General features: G+C 35.9%; 2 protein-coding genes across 2 annotated transcripts; both read left to right on the forward strand.

Moving 5' to 3' along the window:
* The first annotated feature begins 4208 nt into the window (after window positions 1-4208).
* LOC107657629 (GTP-binding protein GEM-like) lies at window positions 4209-7269 on the forward strand. Its single transcript, XM_016445783.1, has 4 exons — window positions 4209-4941; window positions 6104-6180; window positions 6286-6490; window positions 6692-7269. The coding sequence occupies exons 1-4, from the start codon at window positions 4626-4628 to the stop codon at window positions 6967-6969; spliced, it is 876 nt and encodes a 291-aa protein (XP_016301269.1). The 5' UTR covers window positions 4209-4625; the 3' UTR covers window positions 6970-7269.
* A 3069-nt stretch (window positions 7270-10338) lies between these two features.
* LOC107657630 (cadherin-17-like) lies at window positions 10339-21750 on the forward strand. Its single transcript, XM_016445784.1, has 19 exons — window positions 10339-10373; window positions 12466-12534; window positions 13158-13232; window positions 13400-13537; window positions 13927-14065; window positions 14178-14336; window positions 14496-14654; window positions 16588-16787; window positions 16911-17039; window positions 17209-17353; window positions 18204-18419; window positions 18512-18588; window positions 18691-18882; window positions 19004-19248; window positions 19988-20118; window positions 20207-20425; window positions 20547-20657; window positions 20771-20887; window positions 20976-21750. Exons 2-19 carry the CDS (start codon window positions 12484-12486, stop codon window positions 21062-21064), a joined length of 2592 nt encoding a protein of 863 aa, XP_016301270.1. The 5' UTR covers window positions 10339-10373; window positions 12466-12483; the 3' UTR covers window positions 21065-21750.
* The last annotated feature ends 416 nt before the right edge of the window (window positions 21751-22166 follow it).

Here is a 22166-nt window from a genome sequence, read left to right on the forward strand (position 1 = left end):
CACAGTAATAACGCAGTAATAACACAGGAATAACACAGGAATAACACAAAATTAACACATTAATAACAGAAATAACACAGGAATAACACAGTAATAACAGAACTTACTCAGAAATGACACAGTAATAACACAGTAATAATCACATTAATAACACATTAATAACACAGGAATAACACATTAATAACTCAGTAATAACACAGGAATAACAAAGTAATGACACAGGAATAATACCGTAATAACACAGAACTAACAAAGGAAAAACAGAAATAACACAGGAATAACACAGTAATGACATGGTAATAACAGAAATTACTCAGGAATAACACAGTAATAACACAGGAATAACACATTAATAACTCAGTAATAAAACAGGAATAACACAGTAATAAGACAGACATAACAGTAATAAGACAGGAATAACACAGTAATAACACAGGAATAACTCAAAATTAACATTAAGAACACAGAAATAACACAGGAATAACACAGTAATAACAGAAATAATACAGGAATAACTCAGAAATTACTCAGGAATAACAGTAATAACATGGTAATAACAGAAATCACTCAGGAATAACACAGTAATACCACAGAAATAACACAGGAAATACACAGTAATAACACAGGAATACACAGTAATAACACAGGAATACACAGTAATAACACAGGAATACACAGTAATAACACAGGAATACACAGTAATAACACAGGAATACACAGTAATAACACAGGAATACACAGTAATAACACAGGAATACACAGTAATAACACAGGAATACACAGTAATAACACAGGAATACACAGTAATAACACAGGAATACACAGTAATAACACAGGAATACACAGTAATAACACAGGAATACACAGTAATAACACAGGAATACACAGTAATAACACAGGAATACACAGTAATAACACAGGAATACACAGTAATAACACAGGAATACACAGTAATAACACAGGAATACACAGTAATAACACAGGAATACACAGTAATAACACAGGAATACACAGTAATAACACAGGAATACACAGTAATAACACAGGAATACACAGTAATAACACAGGAATACACAGTAATAACACAGGAATACACAGTAATAACACAGGAATACACAGTAATAACACAGGAATACACAGTAATAACACAGGAATAACTCAGAAATTACTCAGGAATAACAGTAATAACATGGTAATAACAGAAATCACTCAGGAATAACACAGTAATACCACAGTAATAACACAATAATAACACAGTTATAATTCAGTAAATGCGCATTATAACAGGAATAATACAGGAATTCCATACAGTAATAACACAGAAATAACACAGTGGAATAACACATTAATAACTCAGTAATAACACATTAGTAACACAGTAATACCACAGTAATAACACAGTAATACCACAGTAATAACACAGAAATTACACAGTAATAACACAGTAATAACAGAAAACCTCAGGAATAACACATTAATAACACAGAAATAACTCAGTAATAGCAGAAATAACAGGAATAACACAGTCTCTGATTGATCGATTTCATGAGACATTCGTTTGTATTAAATTGTTCAGATTTTTTTAACATGCATTCAAATATTCATGTTTATTTCTTGCTGCAAATATTAAAGAGGAAAATATCATTGATTCATATGCCACTACTGCCGAATTATCTCAGTACAAATTAAAGAGCGTAAAAACACTTTTTATTCTATATATTAAACTATAAAACTAAATATTACAACTCCAAAATAAAAAATTACAAATATTGTTTATGTTAGTTAAATTAGCCCAAAATATAGCAATGTTTAAAAATGCGTTCTTTTGTGTTGGTCTAGAGACTCCTAGTGGTGAATACATGCTAGAACAACTTATTTTTATGATTTCTTCATAAGTATCTGTGGATATGTGGACAAGAAGCAATGTCATAAACACCACAAAGAGACAAATTCCTAATGAGAATTAGGCTATACATCTTAATAGCAGGGCTGTACGTTAACTTTTTTTTCACATAGCACTGGTGCTACAGAGGTTGAAAGTTTTGTAGCACAGGCAAAAAAGTTGTAGCACAAGTATAAAACGTCTGTTATCATGTCTGAAAACAAACACAAGTAATGGAGTTCATCACTTGAACATGCAAAATTGTATCGCACCCGTGCTACAGTGGTAAATTTATTCATCGCACAGACCAGTTTTTTTGTAGCACGTGCGACATATATGTCGCACTGTACAGCCCTGCTTAATAGAGTCTTAATTTAATTCAGTTATGGTCACATTGATCTCCTTTGGATTGGTGTTTGCATGCAAGTCTTGATCTTATGATGGTATTGGTTACAGAGTTTCAAATTGAGTCTAGCAGAACTTGATTTAAAATACATTTTTAGTATATATTATATTATTTGCTGTACCAGTCCAGAAAACTAACAACTGATAATGTCTTATTTTGTTTGTCTGTGTCTATACCAAATGTGATTAGTTGTCCTGAAAAGGGCCACTTAAAGGATCTACTGTCCTGCCTAGGTGTCCTGCTTTAACCTGGCCTTAACTGGTTTACTATGCCAACCAACACACTAATCAAGGTTGCATAATGTCACTGACAATGCCACCTGCAGTTTACTTTATCCAGTTGGTCTGTGCAGCTTTTCAGACATACAGACCCGGCTAACAGGGAACATTTCTCAGAACTTTGGCTAACGTTCTGGTTAGATGCTCTCAAAGTTATAAACAAACGTTATTTTTTATAACATTTGTCAAAGTTATCTAGTCTTTAATAATTTTCTTTAATAATCTTCAATTGTTCATGAAATGTTTTTTTCCTGAAAATGTTTTAGTTGGATGTTTGTCTAATGTTTTTTTTTTTTAATGTAACCACTTGCTTCAGAATGTTCAGCGAAAATTGTAAAGTTATAGTGTTTGCAATGACAATATGGAATGTTCCCTTCATTTTTGGGAACATTCAGAAATAATGTTGTTATAACTTAGTGGAAATGTTAGCAAAACGTTCTCAGAACATATTTTTGTTAGCTAGGGATCAGAGGCTTTCAAACTTTTGATGCCAACGAACCCCAAGTATATGAAGATCTTGCACCCCTTTGGCTCTGCTCTCGTTCAGATATTGTGTGCACACACTCAAACTTTGTCCTTGCATCACTGATGACCAGATGGGCTTTTTTAATTAAGATGAAGAGCAGGCATATCCCACTAAATGGAAGCAAGCTGATTATAGTCAGCCTTCTCTATTTGTTTATTTTATTATTTAATACTTATTTGAGTTGTGCTTATTGTAAATATGCATTTATTAGATTATTTTATTTAGTGCATTTGTATTTTGTTGTTTTTGTATACAGTTATACAATAAAAGCGCCTGGTTCCAGAAGTAAATCACTGAGGGTGCTTCTGAAATTAGTGAGGGTGCTCTATATATAGTCTTAATGCACACATATTTTGTCCAATCCATTGCTATATCTCAATCACTGCTATGTCGAGATTGAATCCCGCATAAATATGCGAATGTCATTCCCGAAACTTTGCAACGTGTGTGTGGCCGAAAAATAAAAGTTCTGCATTTTGAATGGATAATACTCGCAAAGAGCGCTCACTTTATAATCACTAAAAAGCTGTCACTCTTTTTTCATTTCGATCTCTCAAAGTTCTGTTATGACCAATGAATCTCTCTATACACTGCGCAATCAATATTATTTACATTGTGTACTTTTATGTTATAATGAGAGGATTAGATTGTATGACTCAGCATGGAACAAAAACTGGTGTGTGTTGTAGCCTTTAGGTATACGAGACAAAACCAGCATGTCATGAAGATGATGAAAGTGTTTTCATTTTAGTAGTCCCTTTAAGTATTTTTCTTCACTGAATATGTACAATTTCTCATGTGGTAACATCTAATTTATTTGACTTTATTCAACCCAAAAATATTAACTTAACTTATACATTAGTTGATCAAATTAAATTTAAGGGTTAGATCTGGTAGAAATAGCTCTAAGACAACATTTACAATCTACAATGTTTTATTTTACTTTTTTCTCATCATGCTCATTTTGAGGCACCCTCTTTTGAGGCAGTACACCAACCCCCCCCCCCATTTTGTATTTCTCCCTAATCAGACACACCCAATTTAGTTCTTGCAGTCTCTACTAACGAGCTGATGAGTGGAATCAGGTGTGTTAGATAAGGGAGACATACAAAAGGTGCAGGGCAGGGGGGCCTCCAGGACAGGTTTGGGAACCACTGCTCTAGACACCCAGGGTAAGGAAAGACCCGCTGCAGCTCATTTGGAGAGAGAAATGACGTCAAGGAAATCCTCACCGATACTGAGACCTTAATATAACCATGAACTGCACTGAGAGCTCAAAGCACATCACTGCGCAAAATTTAGACATACAGGATTACCAGGGCAAACAGCACCAATCCTCAGTCGGGTGTGCTTATTTGAAAACAAAGAAGCCAAGAGCAATTAGACCTTGTTGAGCAGGTTTCTGCTGGATGGGACTGGATCTACTTTTGGAGCACAATTTGGAGCGTCCGATTTAGTCCGTTAATTCTTTGTTCAGTCACATTCACAGAAACAACCGTCGTTTAACCGAGTGTTTATCGTGGAATTGCACAAATGACCCTGCTGGCGAGCATGCGGCGCCACAGTATTCACGTTCAGCATCACCTGCACCGGTGGAGCATCTGCGGGACGGACGGAGGGCAACTGCTGAGCGATGGTTTCGCGCGTCCCGACATCGGTATGTCCAGCTCCAGTTACTGCTCGTCCGCCTCTTCAGATTCCGCTCTCTCCACCGAGTCTGCGACTCCAGCTTCGCTTGGACCATTCACTGTTGTCCTGCTTGGAGACAACGGCGTCGGGAAGTCCGCGCTCGCTAGTATATTCGCTGGAGCATCGGACAGCATGGGCAGCGAATGCGAGTTATATGGAGGTATGTGGACAATTAACTGGACTTTTCATTTTCGCTTTTTACTCAAACTGTTCACAGACACATAAACTATCAAGAAATCACCTGGCTTTCCAGTGACGTTCTTGTTCCGGATTGTGATTTGGGTATAAGCCTGTTTATAGCGGTTATATTTAGGCTAAGTATTCATAAATTCAGCATAATCATAATCGTGCAGTTCAACATTTCAGAAACGCACAAGTTGGAGCCATGTAAAGGTCACTTGCGTAGAATTATGTAGAAAGTCAAAACAACAGGTTGGGGTCATAAAAGTACACAAATGTAATTAACAGTAAATTTAATGAAAAATCCTTGCGTAATTGAATTTAATTGAATAACTGAATAATTGAATAATTCAATTCGTAATCAATTATTCAATTAAAATAGGCTACGTAAAGATTATTCAGTTCAATTTGATGGAAATTTACTATTATATTAATGAAATTGCGTAAATCTTAAAAAAAGGTTGAGTGTTTTGAGTGTAGGGTACACATTCTTTTCATGTAAATGTTTTTACTATTACTTTGTACTATTTATTTATTTATGAATGAACGTTTAGAAACCTAGGCCAGGCGCTTGCAAACTGGGGTACATGGGAAAGAGAGAAAAACAGATTTAGGGAAATGTTTATTATTATTATTATTACAATGCAATAGATTTACTTAGAATGAGGGGAGCATACCAAGCAGAGGCTTTATATATATATATATATATATCATTTTTTTTTATTTTTTTATGGACTGCTGAAGTGCAAACTTAACATATTAATTTAATATTATGCGAAATAATTGAATTACGAACATGATGAATACATGAATGAGCATTTATTATTGTTAGGCTATAGAAGTTTGTTAGGGCGCATATGTTCGAACACAGACGCTCGCTAACAAATCGCGTTCGCCTGATGAGGTAACCATAGCAACAGAAGGATGCAGGAGCGCTTTGCTTCAAGGTCGCATCTGACGGAACGCTGGCCTTTATGTTAGGGGCGCCACAAGAATATTGCTCCGAAAACTTAAAATAAAGATGTTTTTATTGTCAATATAGGCTATAATGTGTGTACTCAGTGAATGTAATTTTGTACATTTTTGCCATGGCCACTATTCATAACCTTGTTTCAACTCTTTGTCCCTTTTAATGATCTCAGGTGAAGTATTTGAGCAGACAATAACAGTAGACAGTGAGAGGGCCTCCGTTACCCTACTCGACATGTGGGATTCACAGGTAACATCTTTACTTTATCAGCAATTTATATTAATATACTTTGATTATATTAATATACTTTGATGATTGGAGGTTGTAAGACATTCTGATTTCTGTTTCCATCAGGATGAGGGCAGTTGGACACAGGAGCATTGTTTGCTGACAGGAGACGCTTTCATTATAGTTTATGCCATAACAGATCGTTCAAGCTTCCTTCGCGCATCTGATCTTCGTATTCAGCTTCGACGTCAGCGTGAAGCCAACTGCACTCCTATCATCCTGGTCGGCAATAAATGTGACCTGGTTCGCTGCAGAGAAGTGTCCATTAGTGGTAAGTGATTCTGAATTTAAATAGTAAAACTCTTTAGTGCTTCTCTACTCCTTATCCTAAAGTTACTTCTATTAGTAGCATTACAATTGCTATTTAATCTTCATAATTTGCAAACCCCCTTATGGGATTAATAAAGTACTCTTTGTTTATACCTTAGATCACTGAGAATTTTCGTTTATTATTTTATTTTTCATTTTTCAGAGGGTCGTTCGTCTGCTGCTGTCTTTGACTGTAAGTTCATTGAGACGTCAGCAGCAATGCAACACAACGTCTGGCCGCTGTTTGAGGGCATCATCCGCCAGCTCCGTCTACAAAGAGACAGCACAGAGAACCTCACCAGGCGTTGTTCTCTTCAAAAGCACCGAGAGAGTCTCCCAAAGAAAGCAAAGCGTTTCATTGACAGAATTGTTGCTAAGAAGAACAAGCAAGCAGCCTTTAAACTCAAGTCTAAATCATGTCATGACCTGATGAGTGTATAGTGTAGACTTTGAATGGCTCTGAAAGTTTGAATTGTATTATATGAAGTTTGGGTTCAAACATTTTGGAAAGTATCTGTTCAAATGTTTGTTTTGTTCCCATTTTGTGATTTAAGAAAGCCATGGATGTCTATATTAGACTGTGCTGTAGAAGAGCGTCGATTACAGGCTTCTCGCTCCCTCTGCGAAGGACCGAACGCTCTAGTGTTACCCATCGTCCTCCAAACATTTCAAAAGCCATGAAATACAAACATGTTTTTGTGGGAACCCCAACAAATTAAAATTGATCCTTTTACTTTTTTATGATTTTCCTGATGGATTTTCTTTTGAATTGTGGAACCTCTTTGTCGTACCTTATGTGTGTGTGTGAAAACGTTTTGTCCAGCTTTTGCTCAGTTTGAGCATATAGCATTCAAAAGAAATAAAATGCAGCTTTTTTTTTTTTAATGATAAATCTGAAATGTTTTGTCCTTTTGAAAGTGCACACATCCAGAAAAGCCGAAAAGCATCTATATTATTATGTTTTCAGCTGGGGTCTCTCATATCATATAACAGAAATGCATTAACCTTGATTAAAACATACACCAGCTGTTCCTGTGGTGTGCATATGGAGGCATTTTATTATGGGATAATAGCTTTAGATACAGATGCTGTACATGTATTTCCCTGTCCATTATGCACAAATGATCATTTTAATCAGGTGTCAATCAGGTGTTTTCAACCAATTTACAATTAAGCATACACTAGGGTCCAAAAGTCTGAATATACACTGAAAGTGGGATTTAATATCTTAATTAATATTGGAAATTGTTTACTTTTAAAGATTTTGACAAATTTAACAAAGAAACCATAAAAAGTAAAAGATTGAAACAAAAGATTTCCTGTTTCTGGGTCACTAATCAAGTAAGCTTGTTTTTATAAGATTTATGGTAACACTTAACACTTTAAAATGATATTTTCACATAGTTACATTCAATGAAACCGTTCTAAAGCTTTATTTATCCTAGTTAATGTTAATTTCAACATCCAGTGAATGAACTAACAATGGATTACATATACACATTTTTAATGTTAACAAAGATTAATACTGTAACGGGGCTGACGAGACGTGAGACGTGTGGATCCATCTGCAGGCTTTATTAAAGAGACGTGGTAAACAGGCAGGGTCAAACAATGGTAAACAGGTAAATGGCGGGCAAAACACAAGAATAGTCCCAGGGCTAGCGTAGGTCACCGATCGGCAGACAGAATCACAGGGGCGAGACGAGAGGGAAAAATCCAGAAAAACAGGCAAAGATCAGAAACCGCGAAAACAGGCAAGGCAAAAACAAGGAAAACTCAGAGACTCGGAATGGGGTACGGGCTAAACAATACTCAGCAGAGAAAGGTGGTTAGAGTGGGTGTTATATAGTGAGTGAGGTGATTAGAAACAGCTGTGTGCAATGAGTGCAATCAGTGCAGTGTGCAAATCGTGCAAAGAATGATGGGATATGTAGTCCGGGGTGCTATGCAACAGTTTGTGTTGTGCGAGAGTCAATGTAATGGAAAGGGTGACCTCTGGTGGTGAATAAACGGAAGTCCATGGACCGAATTCGTGACAAATACTGTAACAAATATATTGCTCATTTTTAGTCAATGCATTAGCTAACGTTATCTAATGGGTCTTTATTGTAAAGTGTTACAAAATTGATATCTCATTATAATTAATATATTAATGTTTATGTATTATGTATTTTATATATAAAGATATTTCACAGATAACGTATGTATATAAAAGCATCTTTTTATTACAGCCTCAGTCCTGCTGGTGTATATATATGTGTGTAATAATTGTTCCTGTTATTCAGAAACACTCCTACTTTCCTTTCAGAGGTGAGAAGGACAAATGAATGACACATTCAACTGATGTGTGATCACTGCAGTGTGAATGATAATGAATGATTATGAATGTGTATGTGTTAAAACGGTGTAAGACTGAAGCTATTTAGGCAGCTGTGTTGCCTGTTTGTTTATGAATATTTGCTGTAAATGGGCACACATGGAGTGTGTCAGATTGTCAGGTATTGCTCATTTTGAGGTCATTTCCTGTCAGATCCACTATGCATGAGGCAGCTGGTGACTCAATGAAACATTACTGCAAACTTCCAATTACACCAACAGAGTTGTAATGGTACTGAAAATGTGGTCAGCTGCAGTATAATAGTTCATATCTGCAGCAACAGGTTTCTCTGTTTCAGTACTAATGCCTGCACTAAGTATCGTTATTCATAATCATAACCTTTACCCTCTTACTTCTCTCCATTATGCTGATACGGCTGCATAATAATTAGTCAATGGAAAACCATGGGAACTTCTTGAGTAACTACCACTCAAGGTGCCTTTAACCTTCGATATTTACATTGAAGGGGTCACTTTTACAGGAAGTGATTACAATAGATTTTTCAGAAGTTAATATTTTACAGTATCCATACCCATTTTTGCTTTAACTTATTTTATGTAAGTATTGCCCAGAAAAAGTGTGCCATCACTCTTACCAATAATAATTGATCAGAATGTTTCAAATCATTCTTCAAGTCTTTTTTCTGTGGAACACAAAAGATAATAGTTTAGAAATGTTTCAGCTGTTTTTGTCAATAGAATGAACGTTAATGGGGTCCAAAACAAACAAAGGACTTCACTGACATTCATGGTATAGATAAAAAAAAACAAAAACCACTTAGACATTTGCAAAATATCTTCTCTTGTGTTCCACAGAAGAAAGAAAGCCCTGCAGGTTTGGAACAAAACGACATGAGGGTAAGTAAATAAAGTTTATTTTTAGGTGTCACTGTTGAATACCTCAGAAGTTCTTGCAAATGTATTCATTTTCAGTATCAGACGAAACTGAGAAACATGGAGCACAACCAAGCGAGAGTCTGTCAAAAGATCAAGGATCAAAGATTGCAGGCCTATATTACTCAAGATCGTGAGCACACAGCTGTGTGAAGGTGATCTTTACACTCTCTGTGAATGTACAGTGATTTTCATCTGTCACACAGCTTGGTTTCCGATATATTTTCTCTTTTTGTCCAAGCTTCTCTTCAGAATTCTGCTTTGTCCCCTTTTTCCTTATCATCTTGCATAGAAATTATTGACGTAAGGCCCCTGATTACAAAGGAGGATTTTTGATGCATGTTTGTTGTTTGCCATTTTAATTAAATGCTTAATATTAACACATCCACCAATCCAGAATACTATATTTGCCAAAGGATATCATAAGATACCTTAAATTTACAGTCCACTCCCCTGAGCAGTGAATCAGTAGATAATGATTAGGCTCAATAAAGCAGAGTTAAACTTTGACTTAAGCAGGAAGCACTTCAAGACTGAAATGCTCAGTCTTTTGAGGAGAGGAGCTCTGCTGGCAGGTCTGTGTCTGTTATCCTTTCTTTACTTCTTCTTAGTTGTTCTCTTTGAGTTTAAGCTGATTTTGAAAGTATATGTTGATAGTTACCGATATGTCATTTGCATTGAAATGTTGCTTTCGAGGCCTACGATAGGTTATGATCTTGTTTGATTTTGCTCAGAGCTTTCAGAAGGGTGTTGACCGGCTTATGCGGAAGGGCATTCAAACGTATTGAAACTTGCTGTAGCATCGTAGGTGCAAACTTATTTATGAGCATATTTGCTAGAGGAACAAATGTATCTATGATATTTTTTTGATCTTGTCAGAATGTCATCAGAGGTCACAAGCCTGGGCCTTTTGTTCTCCCATACCTTGATACTAGAAACTTTTAAAGCCATCTAGCCTAATGTTAATGGACTGTCATTGCATTTTTATATCTTGTTTGAATATCCAAGTTTTGATTTAAATCACTTTTAGTTTGAAAAGTCAAAAAAGTATGAATGAAAATGGTCACATTTACTTTAGTCTCATTTTTACAACTGGTTGAGCTGATATTTATAACATAGAACATGAGTATTGATTTCAGCTTGTGCACCAGAACGTCCTGATTCGTTAAATATGTTGACACGCATAATATCAACCAATTGATCTGTACATTGTCGATCAAGAGTTTTAAACTTAAGTAGCTTATCAGAGGTCACATTAATTTCAATGTCACCTTGTGTCACATCTGTCTCAAGGTGTGTCTGTCTTTCACAATAGATCCAACAGATATAACTGAAATAAAAATCCAGTATCACTAAAGCACTAAACCTTACAGCTTATTTCAAAACAATATTTCAGTAAAACTGCCGACACAGCTTAATCTACTCTTGGACTCAGACTGCCACCAACACAATCAGATTTATCTAGAGATCTTTATCTCTTCACACATATTATGTGTGTGATCAGATAAACAATCTGTTTATTGTTTATCTAGATAAATATGTTTATTGAGGGCTGAAGTATGGAGCTACACCTGTATACAACTTCCTTTATTGATCTGTGATCTGCAACTTACTTTCATTTACCAAGTGTTTAATAATCGCCCCATGTTGACTTAACTGAATGATGTGACTAAAGACATGTTAAACTGAGAAACCAATACTTCTTTGGCTTTTACAAAGCAAAATCTTCAAATGACAAAGCTAATGTTTAATTTGAGAATGAATTGGTATTTTATTGTTGATCTAAATCCTGAAATGACCCTGAAATATTGCTATACTGTTTCGCTGAATGTATAACAGTTGCTACACTCTCAGAGAAAAAAGGTACAAAACTGTCACTATTACTTAATATATATTTTGTATTACATTTTATACATATTTTGTTGTGTGGATGTGTGGATCCAAATGTACATAATTATTTAATTTGTTTAAAAAGTCCCGGTTTTGTTATATGACTGTCAGTACAGACATTGTAAAGTCTGATAAACTACAGTGGTGACACACAAAAACACACATGTGCACTGAGTCAGCGCTGTCTGGCACAAGAGGCACCGACCACGCTCGAATGCCAAGTGACCTTTAAATAACCTTTTTATGGGTTGCGATTCATGTAAAAAAAATAAATACACACGCACTACACCACATGACGAGAGTCATGATGTCACCATCAAATGCCACACATGCACTATTTTTATGCATATGAGAAGGACTGTCAAAATATACACAGATTAGTTTGAGAATAGAGGGAGAAATAAAACGGGAAATTCCTGTACACACACACATAGGAAAGCATCTTTTATATTGCTGAAATATTTGTAATGTTTTAAAATATTACTCAGGACTGGTTGAATAGTACGTTTTGCTAATAATCATTGACTGAAGTTTAACATCAAAGAAGATGGGTCTATTTCCTGACTGGGCAGCTTGTAATTAGGCTTTTGTCACACCATGTGGCTCCACTTTATGCTCTAATATTGCTCAGTTTGCACAGCAGGGGCCATCATGTCAGGGAATAGTCATCGAATAAAGTTATTTGGCAAATAAATGTCACTGTTGTAAATTACAATTGCTTTTGCAGTAACTTAATTAAAGGCAGTGTTTCACATGTTGACATTTCTTTTCCATCAGGCTTTGTTGTCCGGGACCATGAGAGGTGCACATTTGCTACACTTGACCCTTCTCATCAGCATTGTAAGTGTTTGTGCGAGTAGGATTTTAACTCTGTGACCTTGTAGTGTCCTTACGATCTTTTATTCAGTCCATAAATGAGTAACTGTGCTGAAGTCCATTTCTCTGCCCACACTCCATTAATCAGTCAAAGACCTGACACACAGACATAGTCTGAATTCTTTCGGAAAGTTAAATGATTTGTTCTACATAAATAATCCACAGAAATGGGAATATTCAGCAACCTTCAAAGCACAGATAGGTTTAATGGACTATTGATTTGATATTAAATAAATGACTGTTTATATTGCAGTAAGACAATAGTTTAGTAATTTAATTACTAACTTTATTTAGTTATTTATTAAGAAGTGTGGTCAAATGTAAGGTGTTTTATTAGTATGCAGGGAAATCTCATTCTCAGAAAGAATATTGGCTGCTAATGTTGTTCATGACTGACTAGATTTAGAACAGACAATATATTGTAGCAGTTGGCAATATGCTTATCTATAATGGTGATTTTGCAATAAGTCATTTTAAATTCTGCAACTTAGGGTGTTATTTTTCATATGGCTTCATAATTCTTTTCTCTCTCTCTCTCTCTCTCTCTCTCTCTCTCTCTCTCTCTCTCTCTGGCTCATGGGTCATGGGATTAGGACAAAATGGGGCCATTAGGACATCTAGTTTTAGATGTGCCAGAGGCTACACCTGTGCCCTATGCCATGTACCAGGTACCCTAGGCTCCGTTTTTGTGTTTTAGGGGTTAGTTTTGACAGATGGTTTAGTTATGAAGACAGACATAACGCTTACTTTTTTATTAGAACATCTCCAGTCTATCGTCAGTAATTTTTTTAAATGTATTGATTGAAAATATTCTAGAAATGTTTTCTTTGTTCAGTTTACATCTGCAGTGGAAGATGTTTCATCATACCATGTAAGCGGAGAGACTGAAGGAAAGATCAGTGTCTCTTCAGACGGCTGGCTATTTCTGGAGCATCCTCTGGAATGGAGTCCTGAGAAAAACCACCATCTAGATGTAATTTATTATTGTATTATGAAATATCACACATAATATGCAAACACCTGGGTCTTCAAAAAGAAACAAAATCCCTACATTGTTCTTTTCTAGCATGCACAAAGCACACTGTTGATGTACAACATGACCGTGGATTATATTTAGCAACATGGTTTTACGTTAAATATATGTATATGGAAAGTCTATATTTCAAGTCCTGGTCACTATATATGTTTCACCTTTTTAATCACTGTATTATATAAATGATATAAATCAAAAATATATAATATTAATTTCAAAATATGAAGTATAACATGTCACACGGCGAGACATATAACGTTGCAAACAGTATGATGACATGTAAATATAAATTCCAGAACAAACTATTCTAAATGTGTGTTTTTCTTCAGATTGAAGCACGTTCAGCAGATGGTGAAACCCTTGATGGGCCTTATTCAGTTGTGTTGCAAGTTGTTGATGTCAACAACAATCCCCCTGTCTTTAGTGAGAATCAGTACAGTGGCCGTGTTAGAGAGCATTCACCTGCAGGTGAGAAACGCACACATTATCAATGGATGCTAAAACTTGGTGATTCTCTAAACTGTTCAAATTAAACAATGAACACACTATTAATTGTACTTTTCATCTTGTGTGCGTGCAGGAGTTCCATTCATGCAGGCGTTTGCTACCGACGCAGATGATCCCAACACATTAAATGCCCAACTGAGATTCAGCATTGTGAACCAAATCCCCAATCCTGGAAAAGTTTTTTACTTTGGCATTAACCCGGACAATGCAGAGATCTTTATAACAGAGGAAGGTACGTCAACACATTTAGAACAAAAATACTCCGAAAAAAAACCCAAGCGTCCATATGTTGTTATTGTACAAGTTAATTATGATTATGTTTTTTGTTGAGTGCCAAACCAGTATTTGTCTTTGAAAGAAGATGAAAGTGTGTCTTTCTGTTGCTTTGCAGGAGCAGAATTTCTAAGGGCCAGGCCCACTGTAAGGTACAGCCGCGGGGAGGTCCATGGCAGTCCTGAAGTCCTGAAAAAGAAGTTTGAGGACTACTGTATCCCAAGAAACAACATACCTCTGGAGAACAACCCCTTTTACACATGCATCGAACGTGCTGGTAAGAACATACAGAAACGCACACAGTGATCATGTTATTTAAAGCAACTGAATGCAGTTTTGTTTATTTTTGCCACATTACAGTTAAGTGAGTGGAATTTGTAAATATATAACTGTCATAATTACAGAGGATAGTTGTACATGCGTATTTGTTGCTGCCATAAAGCAATCCACCCTTTTCACAGATTTTCGTACCTGTGCACCAAACTTACGCAATCCCAGAATAGACATTTGGGGGAAGAGTAGGAGAGAAACAAAAGCCATTCAAATTATTAGAAGTCAGGGTGCCATCAGAATGATTTTGAAATTGACATTTAAAGGTAAAAACAAACAACAAACTTCAATACAAAAACAAAAAGTGGATCCCATTGCAAAAAACAGAAAAATCCACATCCAGGCACTCACATAGCAAGCAAGGTAAAAAGCCTTTAATTATAAGACAGACCTACATATTAAAAAACACCAACGCGTATCAGCCCAAGCAGGCCTGCATTAGGGTGTTAGACCAGTGGTTCCCAACCCTGGTCCTGGAGGCACCCCAACACTGCACGTTTTGCATGTCTCCTTAATCAAACCCACCTGATTCAGGTCATCAGCTCATTAGTAGAGACTCCAAGACCTGAATCTGGTGCGGCAGAGAAAGGAAACATGCAAAATGTGTAGTGTTGGGGTGCCTTCAGGACCAGGGTTGGGAACCACTGTGTTAGACAATAAAGAATGAGAAATGGTTAAATAGATACACCTGTGACTATACATTTTCAAGATCTAACCACTAGATGTCCCTTAGGAGAGCTTTCTCTAAATAAATAGGCCTGTGATTATACAGGTACATTTTCAGGATCTAACTAGATGTCTCTTGGGTATTTGCAAATTTAAACCAATACAGTTGGTTGATCAATGTTATACGGAAGCTTGTTTAAGCCATGGGATACATTTTTTTTAACTTTTTTTCCTGAGTATCTGGGTCTCTCTCCTCCATTTGAGCGAACGAGAGCATGCGGGAGAACAGAACATGTTATTCAGAATAAGACTGAAATGAACAGTTCTGATTACAGTGCTCTCACATACACACTCAGATTAACCTGGTGTGTTAATGTCTATGAATGACCACTTCTCTGATTACATTCACTCTGGTCTGTGGAACGTGCCACGTGCTGTAAATAAGAACACAGCCATTAACTGTGCTCAAGCAGTTCAGCCCTCATCAGTGCAGATTACTGTAGTCTCAGAAATCAGGCTGGATTTAACCCAGATTACTTCACCATTCAGCATCCACATTATCAGCCCAAATCAATGAACATCATGTGACCAACAGAAATGTGCAGGCCTCTCACTTCATTAATTTGTATCATGCTGTGGAATAATATTTTATTGACTGAACCTCACAACCTAAAGCACCACAGTGACTGGTCAAATAAGTAAATAAATCGACATGAAATACTCCTCAACTAACATTATTTTATTATGGGAGAATCACAGCTGTGCTGATACTCAGATCAATAATGAAGGGTGCTTTCAAAACACTTCTTCATAAAGCTTTGAAATTTTTTACAGATCTTTTATTTTAAATCAGTTATTATACTACAATTTCATGAAAACAATTGGTATGTAATTATACATGTTTGGTGATGATGGCCTGTGGTTTTTCAAGAGATCTGAGTCTGAATAATTTGGAAAGCAATTGGTTCAACTGATTCCGAGTTAGAGCACAACTGCGAGTGTGATAAACTATTCTATAAACAATAGTTTAATATTAATAACTTTGAAATTAATAACTTACATTGTCTATATTTCCTCCACCAAGGAAAAAGTTTCAAAATGACTCTAGAGCAGAAAAATCAATCTATGAGCATTGAGAAACTTGAATCAGTGTTTCATTAATCATTATTTCATAATCAGTAATAATTAACGAGTGATTATTTTGGTATGAGCAGAAAGACGAGAAGTGAATCTTCTTCAAGATCCAGACTATGCGCTGATTGTTAGTGCAGAGGATTTAGGAGGTGGAGCTCCAAACGCTCTGAGCAGCACGACACGGGTCAACATAGCTATCATTCAAAACCTCTGGGTCAGCCCTGGACCAATCACCATCAGAGAAAATTTGGAAGAGGAATACCCTATGTATCTTACCACAGTAAGTCTGGATCTAAAAACAATAATGTTATGTTATGGTAAGCAGTGTCTATACTTTTATTTTTATTCATATAATTTTAAATAATTAATTGCATTATTTTATTTATTTATTTATTTGTCATAGGTGCGTGCCAATGATCCCACTGCATTGTACAGGCTGGTACAGAAAGAAAGACTTTCCTTCCCCTTCACCATCAATCAAAATGGAGAAATCTATGTTACCGCTCCTCTGGATAGAGAAGAGAAAAATATGGTAAATAGGAATGCATGAGAAACTGAACTGAAAGAGAAAAATGATCAAAACCAATCTGTAGACCACATCGGGGGCTGCTACATATTTCACTCCTTATTACTTATTGTATAAAACTGAGTGTTGCATATTAAGCCTGACGTGTGTGTGTGTGTATGTGTCTGTGTTTTAGTACATATTGGTGGTCATAGCAGAAGATGAACAGGGTGTTGAGCTGGAAAAACCCATGGAGATCCATGTGCGAGTGGAGGATGAGAATGATAACCCTCCTGTGTGTGATGAAGCTGTGTTTGAGGTGCAAGAGAATGAGCCCATAGGTAATAATGTGAGACACTTTATAAACATACATACACACACAGTTGGGTTTTCATATTTTAAAGGGACTTTCCATAGAGATCATAATTTTTATACTGTATAAACTGTATATTCTATACCCTAACCCAAATTATAAACCTAACCCTCACAGAAAACTTTCTGCATTTTGTATAATTTATAAGCTTTTTTCCTCATGGGGACCAAAACAATGTTCCCACATGGTAGAAAAGAAAAGAAAAATCAGGGTTTTATTATCCTTGTTGTGGCGACCAAATGTCCCCGACATTTGATTCCCACAACATAGGGTTTACCTGGACCACACACACACTCACATTACATCAGTTCAAAGCAGGTGATAGCACAAACTGACCAAATGCATACAGAGAGGTCCAAAAGTCTGAAACCACTGGTGAAAAGGCTGCTATTTAGTAATTCTCTGATGTATTTTTTTTAAAGAATCTTTCTCTCTCTCTCTATATATATATATATACATATACATATATATGCATAAACATTTTAGTGAAAGTCAAACAATTTACAAAATATGGTATCAGTGTTGTCCTTTTCAAAATTCAAATGTGTTTACATGATCAATGTCACACATACCTAGAAAGACAACCGAATCTCAAATATTTATTAATTTTGTGTAATAATGTTTGTTTAAAAATAAAAAATTCTTAAAATTCCTTCCAGATTTTAAATAGATTTTGAATGCAGGATTTTCAGTATGATCTCAGAATTTTGGATCCCACTTTCTTGACATTTAAATTTTTTTTTAAATTTATTTATTAACTCTTTTTGCCATTTTCCTTCATTTTTGTTCTTGACATTTTTAATTATATGCATGTTTAGGTAATCCAATTGGTGTTCTGCCTGCTCATGATAGTGATGAGGAAGGCACACTGAACTCATTTTTAGACTACACACTCCTGAGCCAGACGCCTCCCAAGCCATTTGGAAAAATGTTCACCATCAACCAAGACAATGGCGAAATCAAAGTGGCAAACAAATACTTCCAAAGGAAAGAAGTGCCTCAGTATGTGCTGACCTTTAGTGTGACTGACGGAGGTAAAACACACACACACACACACAAACTGAACTGAAATGAACTGAAAATGCAAATTTATGTAGTGCATCTTAACTTTTGAACTTGTTTGTAGTTCATACCACGGAATGTAAAGCAATCATCAAGGTCATCGACATCAATAATGAGATCCCTGTCTTTGAGAAAAAAGATGTATATATATTTTATTTTACTACTTAAATAAATTACATTCTTTCTCCCAGTAGATTATTGAATACTAAATCTCTGCTCTGATTCACAATCACCTTGTTGCAGTATGGGACCCACAGTGTTCCTGAACTGGCTGAAGTGGGAACCACTTTGCTCACCATCAAAGCCACAGATGCAGATGACCCAGGAACAGGAAGCTCTAAAGTGGAGTATCACATCACTGCTGGAGACCCACATAACCTCTTTGCCGTTGAGGTTAATGAAGCCACTGGAGAGGGCAGAGTCTACATCGCTCGGGTAACACGACTTTACTCACGAGGAACATGTTGAAATGCAAAAACTGTCTACATTTCTGTTTTATGCTTTTTGTACTCTTTATATTTCTTAATTTTTTTTTTTTTATATTCTCGATCTTCAGCCACTGGATTACGAGCTCCAGAACGTCTTCAACCTTCAGATCGATGCCCGTAATCCCGAGCCCCTGATCGAAGGAGTGGAGTATAATGAAAATGCCACCACATTTGTTGTCATTCAGCTGGTGGACGTGGACGAGCTTCCAGAGTTTGAAGCAGACACTCTTAATGTCAATGTTCCAGAAAACATCACGGTTGGAACCATTATAATGACAGCTGAAGCCAAGGATCCAGAGGGAAAGACTATCAAGTAATGCTTTACATAGTGTGTCCTATATAATCAGATCATATATGAGATGAGATTGTTTGATCGCAGTGCTTTGATAATGTTACTTCTCAACTTTATTGAAGAGAGAGAGAGAGCTTTGTTCCAGCAGTTGTTGAAACTTATAAAAGAAATAGAACACGTATTGCATTTATTTCCTTTTCTTAAAGGAATGTCATGGTCTTTTTTACTTTATATAATTGTTGTCAGGTTTATTGGTGCTTTGATATACAATGGGGTACAAATGTCAGAGAGCACAACTGAAGATACTATTTTACATTTTTATAATTCAATACAAATTCCATATGACTTGCATAACTATTTAAGTGAAATTATTTAAGTAAAAGCTGAACTGAAACATTTACATATACATTTTAGAATGTTTTTAGCGACAGCAGCACTCGAGCTGCAAGGATTCCAAGTTTGTGTAAAATTTGAAAATATTTCATTAGTGACCTAGCAATAGTGCAGAATCGTTTCTTTTTACGTCAATTTTTAAAAATCCTTAATTTTGGGGGTATATTTAGTTTATTTATGTACTTAGGTTTAAATGGAACAACAAATCCGATTTTTTTCAAAGTGTTCTAAGACTTTTTGACTCCACTGTATGTTATTTAAAATAGCTCTCTGGAAGCCAGTAAACTTTGAAACTTCTTTTTCGTACTAATTAACATTTTTAAATGCCTTTTATGCAGTTCCTGGATGTAAATGTTCTGTTTGTCAGGTTTAAGATGGAAGGAGATGAACATAATTGGTTAGAGCTGGATGCTGACTCTGGAGAGCTGAAGACTAAAGCTGCTCTGGACAGAGAGATGGTGGAGCAGATCTCTCTCACAATTATTGCTTATGAGACAGGTGAGAAATCAACAGAGCTCCAATGCATTGACTCACTCCAGGTGAGTGTCATTTGGTAAATATTACAATCTATTTCTGTTCCTTTCAGAGGGAGATAAGCAGGAGGCTGAGATGAAGGTGGCTATTCATCTGCTGGATGTGAATGACAACTACCCTAAACTGCAGAAGACACAGGGCTTCATCTGCATCCAGGATATGACCCCCTTGACACTCACTGCAGTAGATAAGGACGCCGACCCCTACGGAGAGCCTTTCACCTTCTCCATTAACCGCAAGTCACCAAACTTTGAGATCAAACCTCTGGATGGTGAGCAGATCTTCAGTTTAGCCACTGTAGTCTTAAAAAAAAGCAGGCTTACATACAGTGTGACTGTTGTATTTAATTTATTTACTGTTGTAACTATGTAAACCTGTTTGTGTATCTGCAGGAACCTCAGTGCAGCTGATTTTGAAGAAGAAGCCCTCAAGTGATCTGAACGCCACTGTTCCCATCAACATCAAAGACAACGCTGGGATGGGTATCACTCAAAAGTTTGATGGTAAACTATTTTTTCTTCTCTTTATTTCTTATATAACATTCAACTCGCTCATAGACTTGCACTATAACGTGGTATGACATCTAATCGGAGATTTATCTCTTTCTTTTTCTTAGTGCGAATATGTAACTGCACTAAATTGGGCTACTGTTACATCGAGCCAGGAGCTCACAGCTGGAAGCTGGGCATGAGCGGCACCATCGGCATCCTGGCAGGAATATTCGGCTTCCTCAGTAAGACTGATATGTTTCATTTTGCTCTCTTAATATTTAAGAGTAAAAAGAAGCAAACTGAGAAAGTGTTTTTTTTCCCCCCTTACAGTTCTGTTCCTGATCATTGTTTTCTACCGAATCAAGAAGAATGGTCAGCAGAGTGCAGCAGCTCCTGAAGAGACTAAAGCAATGATCTAGAGTCCGAATAACATTATTCGGAACCCAACCCAGGCAAACTGACATCCATGACCCTCAACACACAAACCCCTTTATTTTGTAAAGTTGTTGTGCATTTTAAAACACACTTTATATTATCATTAAATATTCATGTTCAAGATTTGCATCTTCTGACAGTTTTAACAGTAACTTATTCACTATGTGGCCTGGCAGATATATTAAATATTTTATATTTAAATGCTATAGATATTTGACCTAAATTTAGATTTTTTTCTATGTGTTGGCCCCCTAGTGTTTAAAGGGAACACAAAAGGTGTTTTCTTGGAATTTTAAACAACTTTGTTGTATATCTTTAGTACAAAGTACTGAAGTACACAGTACTTTGAGACATGAGTATACAGCATGTTGTCATATTTCATATGGATTAAACCAATAAAAAATGTAAATCTTATATTTATTCCCTATTATCCAAGAATCAACTAAAATGTGTAAAAAAAAATCTTTCCATGTGATATTTTTTGTTTTTGATTTTTCTCCTAGAGAATGTCTTGTGCAGGTCAAAGGTCAGGTTCTATGAAATGCCCTTCAATTCTGCAGTGTAATTCAATCACTGAAGAAGGCATACAAACCACAGAATGACAGCATTTCTGGCTATTTGACTTGTAGAAAACTGAAATTGTTCATTCTGTAAATAAACTTCTACTTTGACCCAGATACGTTTTTTTTATTTCTTAAATTGAAATTTTTTTTTTTTTTAATAAATCCACATTTAAAAATGTTAGTATTTAAACTATATTAATAGTAACAATAAAAACATAAATAGTCTAACAAGATAACACACAAAATAGCTTTTAAGCATTAAGGATATTTTTTCAAGAGTACATAATAGTAATGAGTAAAGACTTGTTCATTGCTTCTTTCATAATTCTTATATAATTGTCTGTCTTGTGTTTCTATAAAGTTTTATCATAGATTGTAGATCTTGAAAGAGACAGAATGTTACTGTTAAAGAGTGTGTGTGCACTTTGGATGGGATAAATGCAGAGCATTAATTCCGAGTATGGGTCACCATACTTGGCCACATGTCACGTTACTTTTTTTTTTATAAAAAGAATGAAATACC

Source organism: Sinocyclocheilus anshuiensis, unplaced genomic scaffold (assembly GCF_001515605.1).
Source record: "Sinocyclocheilus anshuiensis isolate Anshui unplaced genomic scaffold, SAMN03320099.WGS_v1.1 scaffold43, whole genome shotgun sequence".
NCBI classification, from domain to species: domain Eukaryota; kingdom Metazoa; phylum Chordata; class Actinopteri; order Cypriniformes; family Cyprinidae; genus Sinocyclocheilus; species Sinocyclocheilus anshuiensis.

Excerpts from the sequence above, each read along its gene's own strand:
- LOC107657629 (XM_016445783.1), top strand. The coding sequence starts at position 4,626 with ATGACCCTGCTGGCGAGCATGCGGCGCCACAGTATTCACGTTCAGCAT. Across the intron at positions 4,942-6,103 it reads CGAATGCGAGTTATATGGAG|GTGAAGTATTTGAGCAGACA; the intron begins GTATGTGGACAA and ends TAATGATCTCAG. Across the intron at positions 6,181-6,285 it reads TCGACATGTGGGATTCACAG|GATGAGGGCAGTTGGACACA; the intron begins GTAACATCTTTA and ends TGTTTCCATCAG.
- LOC107657630 (XM_016445784.1), top strand. The coding sequence starts at position 12,484 with ATGAGAGGTGCACATTTGCTACACTTGACCCTTCTCATCAGCATTGTA. Across the intron at positions 17,040-17,208 it reads ATAGAGAAGAGAAAAATATG|TACATATTGGTGGTCATAGC; the intron begins GTAAATAGGAAT and ends TCTGTGTTTTAG. Across the intron at positions 20,888-20,975 it reads AGGAATATTCGGCTTCCTCA|TTCTGTTCCTGATCATTGTT; the intron begins GTAAGACTGATA and ends CCCCCCTTACAG.